This window comes from Trachinotus anak, unplaced genomic scaffold (genome assembly GCF_046630095.1).
Source record: "Trachinotus anak isolate AG129_WGS33_773 ecotype Australia unplaced genomic scaffold, CSIRO_AGI_Tana_v1 ptg000012l, whole genome shotgun sequence".
Taxonomy (NCBI): Eukaryota; Metazoa; Chordata; class Actinopteri; order Carangiformes; family Carangidae; genus Trachinotus; species Trachinotus anak.
In genome coordinates, this window is record NW_027273863.1 from 18,818,715 (window position 1) to 18,828,398 (window position 9,684).

General features: G+C 40.0%; 1 protein-coding gene across 2 annotated transcripts; it reads left to right on the top strand.

Annotated features, from left to right (window-relative positions):
* Positions 1-36: 36 nt before the first annotated feature.
* samd7 (sterile alpha motif domain containing 7) lies at positions 37-9,649 on the top strand. Of its 2 annotated transcripts, none has more exons than XM_071490468.1 (9): positions 37-419; positions 4,882-5,019; positions 5,346-5,469; positions 6,215-6,339; positions 6,444-6,525; positions 6,731-7,407; positions 7,510-7,625; positions 7,710-7,820; positions 8,769-9,649. In XM_071490468.1, the coding sequence occupies exons 2-9, from the start codon at positions 4,917-4,919 to the stop codon at positions 9,003-9,005; spliced, it is 1,575 nt and encodes a 524-aa protein (XP_071346569.1). In that variant the 5' UTR covers positions 37-419; positions 4,882-4,916; the 3' UTR covers positions 9,006-9,649. The 2 variants fall into 2 exon arrangements, with proteins under 2 accessions (XP_071346569.1, XP_071346570.1); XM_071490469.1 differs by having other exon boundaries at positions 4,885-5,019.
* Positions 9,650-9,684: the final 35 nt, after the last annotated feature.

The following is a 9,684-nucleotide window of genomic DNA, read 5'->3' on the forward strand; positions in this document are numbered from 1 at the left end:
CCATGCTTAGGACCGCTGCTGTAGTAATTACACATCAGTTGCAAGGTGCGGCGAGCAGTTGGATGGGAGATCACAGTGATGTCAGGACAGGGAGGGCTTACCACAGGAGATAAGGCTAGCTAATGGAGATGAAACGAATCTGTATTTAAAAGGTCTTTTTTAGTTAAGGCAGCTAGCTGGCAGCAGACAGTGCTCGGATCAGTTGGCTAGTAGTGGGAGGCCGGTCAGTTGTAAGTGAAAGAGGGACAGCACAGAGACAAGTCCCGTGGGCTCTCCAAAGGCTTCTCATTCTCAATCCTGACTTGTTTCTTTTTGTTTGTTTGTTTGTTTGTTTGTTTGATTTGTTTGTTTTGGATTTTTTTTTACCTGAATTGGAACAAAACCAGCTCAGGGCTCTGCTTACTGGTGTGAACTTGAAGGTAAGTCAATTCAAACTTCCTCTTTTACTACTTCCCACTCCCCTCTTCCATCCTTCTTATGCTTCATTTTGTGACCGATTTGTTCTGGTTGTACTACTCTGCAGTTACTCTTGTAAAGGCACAAAATCTATATTCTAGACTATGCAATATAAGCGTCTGATGCATTAGTATGTGATCAGAAATTACAGCAACAACCTTAACATTTGTGCACATACCTGAAGTTCTACATCACACAATGCAAATCTTTTCAAATTGCCATGCAAAGTGTGAGCAGTAAGTGGTATAAAACGCTACTGATCCCTCAGTGAGTGATTAATCTAAAGGCCAATGCGATTAGAGGAACAACCTTGAAATCTGTATAATCAACCTAATAATTAGCCCAGATTCTGTAAATAGCACTTGAAAATAATGAAACAAATGTTAAAATACATGATGAATTGGCCTCTTGTATTTGTGCACGGCAATGACTTCTGTATATATATATGTATATTTATATATATACATATATATGAATTTATGTTCAATTGTATCCTTTCAGTCACTGTCTTTTCCAACACTGTGTCATGTGGGCTTAAGGCACCAAGAGTAATTCTTAAATCAACAAGAAAAACCTGCAGCTCTGTACAAGTCTCAAAAAATCTCACCTGCTTCATGCAACTGACAGAATACACATGGCTTTAGTGTGTGTGTGTGTGTGTGTGTGTGTGTGTGTGCGTGTGTGTGTGCATGTGTGTTGTGTGTGAAGGGATTAGGAAGGACTAGACAATACTTCTGTCTTGTCTGATATGACCTCCTCAGGGCTCCATCTAAGTCGTCAGCAATTTTTCCCTTTAATTCATTCTTGTAATGAGATTAACCAGGCAACAGAAAATCCAAGGAGTCCAATCCCCGGATTTGGCAGCTGCGGTGTGGTGCTTGTTAAGGAAATATGACAAGAGTTTGTCAAGCTCACCTTTGACAACAGTTTCACTCACAAAATGCTGAATCCACATAAAGTTTACGAGTGAGGTCCTCTGTCTAACAAAGAAGTTTGAGCGAGGTCAGGTTTGAACATGTGTTGCAGCAGTGTACTTTAAGTCTCAGGCTACAACTTCACTTAAGAGACTTAAAATAAAACCCAATCAAAGTGTTAGCTGTGATTGAACAGGCGTTGGAAAGGATTCCTCCAAATGGTTCAAGTTCACAGGAGCCCAACCCCAGTTTGTGCTTGTCATGTGCTACCATTACACTTGAGTCACAGGGCTGTTTTGCTGAAAAAATCACAACTCTGCAATCTTTGAAAAACCAATAATGTTGTTTAATAACGCTCACTTCTGTTCTGAAGGTGTTTCCAGAATCCTCAAAGACTCTCAACCACTTGGAGGAAAAAATATGATTTTTAACCTGTTTAACCTTATCAGTTACATTATCAGCAAATCTCACACTTTAAAATATATTGTTTTCAGATTATCTCCAATGGTACATGCTTTTAATATGTTCCTGTTAATATGTATGAATTTGAGGGTTTTATTTTTACTATGTTGTGTTGAATTTTGTCCTGTTTGTCCTCTTGAACTTTGAGTTTATCACAGTGGTGGAAAGTAATGAAGTACATTTACTCAAGTATTGTACTTGAGTACATTTTTGAGGTATTTTTACTTTACTGGACACTGGATGGTAATAATATTTTTGATAATATATATGATAAATACTGTAAATGGTGCCATTTTGCTTAATTGGTACTTTTACTTTTATTCAGTATTTTGCTGCTAGTGCTGATGTACTATTACTTACATAAGATTTTAACGTGGGACCTTTGCTTGTAATTGAGTATTTTTATACTGTGGTATTGTTACTTTTACTTTAGTGAAAGATCTTAATACTTCTTCCACCACAGGTTTACCACAGCAAGTGTTGTGAGGACAAGACAGTTAACTCAATTTGACATGGTATATAAATTATACTGATGTTTCTTTTCAGTATTTTATATCTTCATGCAAAATACTGCAACAAGATTTTGCTGATGTTGTACAAAAAGAGCAAGAAAATATGCGATTCTTGGCTACCTGGACAGAAAATCTATTCAGAACTTCACAATATTAGTTATCATGAAATAGACTTTTTTTTTCCTCCAGATGGTTAGAAGAGTCTTTGAAGATTCATTTGAACCCTCAGAAGAGCTTTTCAAAGATCACCACATGTTTATTTTTTGGGAAACTGGAGGCTTACCTCTGTCGCTAGGTGCAAACTGGGATGGACACACAGGCCCCTGTTTTCTGAGGCAATAGGATGTTTGTGGCTCTGTGTTGCCTGGACACAGATTTACTTGACACACTGTTTCTGTTGAGAGTCAGGGATCATTAATTAGAGTTAATTATAATTATAATATAGATTATAATTTTAAGATTTAATCATTAAGTGTTTTTAAGCTGTCTAACAACACTTCACTTTAACACAAAACAAGTCCAATCATCTTGAAATATGTGTAGTTGTTTACAGTATCTCTTATGAACTGTAAACCATTCATTCACAGTGGAGAGTATGTAAAGGCGAGAATACATTACACAAGGCCCCGAGGCTCACAGCTTAGGGCCCACATGGGAATTACAGAGACATAAACGTAGAAATACATTTCCTCTCATTTGCTGATGCTAGCTGTTGTGACATTGGCAGAGATGGAGGTGGAGGCAGGGTGCATGTGTTCTCACCACATAGCACCACATAAACCGATTGCATCCCCAGATTTATCCCCAAGGTGTTTTTAGGACATCCTGGGAGCTAATGGAGGCTAATAGGCTTAGCACTTAGGGTGTATTGTCCGGGATGCTTACAGACAAGGTTTGCTGAGGGTAAAACTCTAAACGTGCGGATTACCTCCAACACATCCCTTTAAAGTGCTGTATAGCCAGGACTTAGCTAATAGGATCGTGGGGGTAGCAGGGGCCTGGGAAGGTGGGGACGGGGGTGGGATGGGCCAGCAGGGCGGGCTGCAGGCAGGTCAGCAGATGTAGCTAGCAGACTGTTGCAGGACTAACAAGGGGATTACAGCCCTCAGATTAGATGGACTTCAGAGGGAACTTGAGGGACTGTGGATAATGCAAAGGGCCTCAGGGCAAATCTTATGGCAGCATTTGTCTGGGGGAGGGGACAGCAGAAATAATGTGGCCAAGTAGATGTGCACAGTTTACACACGTCTCATACGCAGGTGAACACATCAGTAAAATATAATTGTAATTAGTATAAACTAACATCATCTAAATAGGTAGGTGGTTGGTGAAGTTTTGTTTGACTTAGATTCATTTTTATTTATCAGGAACATATTGCACACTGGCCTTGGATTAGCAGGACTGGATTATTGTGCTGTCATTTACAGTATCATATTTTGTAATGGGATTCCTGCCGTGTAGAAGGTTAATTGGAGGTGTCTAAGTCGATTGTGCTCGTGTACACAAGCTGCTGGCTCAGCCCAGAACAATGTGGCCATTTGGGGTGAGTGTGTATGTGTTTGCAGTGTGAGTGTGAGTGTACACACATGTCTTTCTATTACTTTAGGCTACCTACGAGGGCCAAATGTGCTTACAAGGATAGAAAGATGAGAAAAATCCCTCAATATAGCAGGTTTTTGCTGGTCTTCACATCTTTAGGGGTTGGGGTCAGGATTTGGATTTACAGGTTAAATTCAAATTAAGGATTAGGTTCACGTTACAGCGAGGGTCAGGTTTGATTTAAAACGAGTACTTAATGCTGGGGTTAAAGTAAGAGGTGAGAGTGAGGGTCAAAGGTTAGGGAATAAACTTGGCCAGTGTTTGTGTGGGTGCATGGTCCCCATACTTATTCTACAATTTTACAAAATCTCAGTTTTGTTTTTTATTTAATCATTTAACATTTATTGGTATAAGGACGAGAATATATGAACCAATACCACATAACACAGCATGTATGTACTAATCTTGCTTGCAATGCCCATCAATCTTATAATAATATATATGATTTTAGATTGGGAAATTAATGAAATTATTAAAACAACATGTTTATTTTTTATCAATATTAATAATAATATATTATAATATTGAATTTAATCAAATTTGTTACATATTTTTGCACAAATTGGTTCAGTAACACGGCACATGACATTTTCTGCAGCAAGAAATTTTCTATGTTGTAGAAATAAAGCTTATTGCATTTGTATCCTCATTTGTCTTCCTCTAATGGAAAAAAAAAATCAGTCATTTTATGAGCGACTGTTGTCTTAAGTGACATGGATAACTGCTGCACTCTAGTGGTATTGACAGGAAGTTACAAAAACAATTTGACAGCATTTCTCCAGACAGTACAGCATTTGACTTGACAGTATCTAAGTCATTTAAATTCGATCTATGATACACTTATACAAATGTAAAATATGCAAACTGCAGTCATTTTGTACAATACACAGTATCACAACACTTTTTAATTTGACCCTGTTTTTCAACTTGAACTTCAGCAGCATTCACGTGGAGGTCAAAGGTTGTGTATGTCATGACCCCAAGGGAGCAGCTGAGGAAGATGACAGCGCTGGGAGAGCAGGGGGCTTTGGATGAGAAGCACTGGTACCGTCTGGTCAACGGCATGTCAGCTGGAGGTGAGAAAGGACAACAGAGGACAATCAACATAGCAACACAACATGTGACAGGAGTCCAAGAAAACTAAGGAATAATAATAACACAGCTGCAAATAGATGCAGAACATATTTTTCAATTTACAGATTTTCCTGACACCATCTAAATTGTCAGAATTTGATCTGAATCTTGAACTCCAAACAGGTTAAACCAACTTCATGACCTTGTCTGCTACGTATTGATTTTAGTGGATTGTTACCTGCAGTCTCCAGGTTTCACAGTCAGAGCATGTCTGATGTATTGTGGCTAAACCCCCCAGTGACCTGTGGTGCTTCTTCTTCTCTTGCAGAGCTGAGGCAGAGGCAGGAGTTGATAATGAGGAACCAGATGGCCATGGCTCCACAGATCCTCGCCCAGGGGCAGCAGAGGTTGCAGGGGGTCCCAGCACAGTTCGAACCTCACTTCATGGAGAGGTCCTTACCCACACTCACTCTTAAATCTTAAATAGTCATTCTAGTAGTTCTGGAAAAGGTTTTCTCTGTATCAGTTTGAGTCTACACAATTTGAATAATCACAAATTTGTTTGAAATTTGAAATGATGTTTGGCTTTCCACCTTCCATCTCTTGGCCCCGGTCTTGTAGTTTTACAACATTATTTTAGTTTATTGAATTCTTCACAAAACAGTCAGACTGCAATCAACAATCATTTATATCATCAATTCTCAATTATTTTCTTTAATAACAGAGTGATGTTCAGGGTATAAAATAGTGAAAAAGGCCCATTATTATTCCCTGAAGCCCAAGTTAACATTTGTTTGTTTTCATTTGTTTGCTGAGCAGAAGTCACTTATTCATAAATAGTGAGTTTATAATAACAGAAAACTATAAAAACCAGAAAATATTCACATTAAAGAAGCTGGTGCCATTTCTTTTTTATGTGCTTAAAAATGGAATTCAAACAATTAACTAATGTTAGTTACAGTGGGGGTCAAAAGACAATTTTTCCAGGGGCCCTTTAAGAAGTTAATCCAGCCATGCTACATTAGAGAAAAAATCTGATGCACTTCTCTGTCTTTTCTGTACAATGAATCAAAGTATACTTTAACATTAACAAAACAGCAGGTTTTAAAGATGCAAACAGCTGATAATCGCTCTATGAATGTTTTGCCCCTCGATATCATGTTAAATGACTGATTTTCCATGCTTTTCTCTCATCAGGGAGTTGGTCCCCCCCACAGAGATGGTGGCTTCTGAGGCCAGACAGATCCACATGGGGCCTCACCTGGGTCCACCTCTGCCCCCACATGCCAACGTCCTGCCTGGGAGGGCTTTCCCCGGAGCCGGTGAGCATGGATGGTCCACCACACATTCATGCAATTCCCAGTCTGTCCATATAGTACATTTCCATATAGAGTATTAACAGTCTGTCTTCCTTTCTTTTTCTCAGCTGGCTATGGCTTCATACCCTCAGAACCCATGGAAACAGTTGCCCGGCGACAGGAGCTAATTCACAAGCAAAATATAGCCAGGTAGCACGTGCAGATTGTCATCAGCATCTCAAAAAAACATTCCACCTACACAACAGTCTGCATAACATTTTGTTGGATAAAACAGACATTTTGTGCATTCTCTGATTTTATTCAGCTCCTTCTGCTCTAACAACATGTGATAATGTGTTTCCATCATTATTGTAGCACAAATACGTCTAACTTGTTTGTATGTCCTCTTATTTAGAATGGAGATGAATGCCATCTTGCATCAGAAGGAGCTGGAAAACGCCCACCAGAAGGGCCTGATGGGAATTGATAATCCCATGTCTTACCCTTCCAACGCCATGGCCTTTAGAGGTCGTCAGCGCATGCCAGACGGCCACGATGTCTTCGTCCACCGTCCCACCCTGGACGAGCTTCACTCCAACAGCATACTCATGTCAGCCAGCCCTTACCCACCAATCAGCACGCTGCACAGAGAGAGGGGACGCAGGGCTGGCAGAAGACCAACTACTCACAAGAGTGTAGAAAGCCATGTGACCAACCTGAAGGGCCCAACTGAAGATAAAAGTGTAGAGCAGAGCCCAGGAGCCACATCAGGGGAGGAGAAAGAGGTGGAGACAAAGGGGGACATGGGAGAGGAGTGCACAGCCAGTAAAACACATCATCAAGCAAAAATAGACTCTGAACTCGCCACAGGGAGCAGGAAGAACTACAAAGAGGGGGAGGCAGCCTTGCGTAAAACCTGTGTGAACAGTCAGGATAGTTGCTCTGATGTGGCCAACAGCGGCACAAATGATAAAGACATGTCCAGCCAATGTTCAGCTTTCCAGGAGAAATTCATGTATCCTTCTGCAGGTGGAGCTCTCACAGGGATGCCTTACATGTTCCCAGTCCCTGGAAACGGTTTCCTTCCACCTGGTGAGTTTGGGAAATAAATATCAAGCTTCATTACAATACCTAAAATTATAAAAAGATTTATGTAGCAGTGGTTTAACTTGTATGTACTCTTTTGTTTCCCAGCTCCACCAAATCTCTTTCTTAATGGTAACGAGGTGTCTGAGGACATAAGGAAGTGGACAGTGAACGATGTCTACAACTTTATCAACAGTATACCCACGTGTTCAGAATACGCTCAGGTTGGTACTTGTCTTTAACTGACTTGAGTATATTCTTTCTGTTGTGTTTTTGCCGTGCTAATGTGAGGTGATTGCACCCTGCAGACGTTCAAGGACCACATGATTGATGGGGAGACACTGCCCCTTCTCTCAGAGGAGCATCTACTGGACACACTGGGGCTCAAGCTGGGGCCAGCTCTTAAGATCCGCTCACAGGTAGAGAAACACAGACTCTGAATCACCCCTGAATATTTGCAGTGGAGTCATAAAAGAAACCTGCTCGATTACCTGCTGAAATATGGGTCTTGTGTGTCACTTTGACATAAACCTTACAAATGCCCACGCAGTGCTATACATTGGCACATCAATAAATGTTTTCTTCTGTTTCATAAAGCTTGTCTCTCTATGTTGAGATGTGTAAGTTGGTGAGCCTGTGATTCTTGTTAATCGCATCTATTTAATTTATATAACCCTGAATCACAAGTCTATCCTTAGACTCTCCATTTGGATAAGGAAAAGCTTCACAGTAAAATGATATTACAATAGTGTGTTGTATTTACAGTAGACAGGAGTGGCAACAGTAAAATAAATTAAGACAATATTAGGTAAAATCCAATTCACTTAGATAGCATCACATTACTTCCTTATTCTCATGTTTGGTCCGAACATGTCTGCATTGCATTGAGTTGCTGCCACGTGATTGGATGATTAGATATTTGCAAGAACTCGCAGGTGAATAGATGTACTCAATAGACTGACCACTGAGCGTTTAATATTAATGAAACTTGATTTTATTTAATTACATAATCTTATCAGTTGTACAGAATATTATAATTAAGGGTTGTCATAGTAGAAAAAGCACGGGTGCTTCTAATAACATCACCGATGGCTCTGTTTTATGGAAGTGTCCCAGTGAGTATGCACATTGCCAGGCAACTGAAGAACTAAATGGAGTCCAGCCATCATTCATTTTATAATTTACACCTGTGCTTTTCCTATTGTCTTCTGTGAAAAAGGCCTGTGGAGCACAGGTGTTGATAATTTTCACATCCAGTCCTCTGAAGTACATAATTCCTTTAGAGTCTTACATGTAGAGAAGCAACCAAAGCAATTAAATTAACACTGTGGATCTAATGTGTGTGAACTCTCTTTATTCCTCCTCAGGTGTCCAAGCGCCTGGGCAGCATGTTGTACATGATGAACCTACCGCTGTCCACACCCACCCTGCACACCTCTACTGAGAAGCCCGGGGACCGCTCCTCAGAGATCGGTTCCCCTGTTAACTGCAACAGTGAAGAGATGATGGCAAGTCCAAGAGACCCTGATGTCCTCAAATCCACAGAGCACCTTCACGAGACAGAGAACAATTCCCCTCCATCTGCCAGCAGTGAGACAGCCTGATCGGCACTGATATGTGGACAGATGTGAAGTGAACAAGGGCCAGTCTTCTCCTAAAGCATGGCACTGTACCTGATGGACTGCTGCTGTCACAATGGTGGTTTTGTTTACATGATGATTAACTGGATTGAAGATGCTTTTTTACTATTCGCTAGCTGGGTTTTTGATACACAGGTTCATACTAGGCCCAGGTGTCTGCTAAATATTTGTATTTCTATATATATATATATATATATATATATATATGTATATATATATTTCTGACAATGGAGTGGTGTGGTTTCTGAGTTATGAGACTGTAGGAGGGTCCAATCTTGTTTTTTCTTTTCTTCTTTTATATTACAGGCCATCTCTAAATGTCTAATTGTGGCTTCAAAATTACTTTTTTCAGCTGCTAACTGCCATTTCTCTAGTAGGCCAGCATAAAAGACCATAGAAATAACATGATTTTATGATCAAAAAATGAAATATGAAAGACTTGTGGATTTGGATGTTTGATACCTTTTGTGTTCGTTGGAATGTATAAATAGTGTTTTTCTACATAGAAACCTGCATTACTGTTTTCCTGTCATGGTAAGGAAAAAATAAGTGAACATCAAGAATCGTTTATTTTCAGAATAAACATATAAAGTCCTGAAAACTGGCAAGACCTGCTACCTATGGCTATACCTTTTTCTCAAGG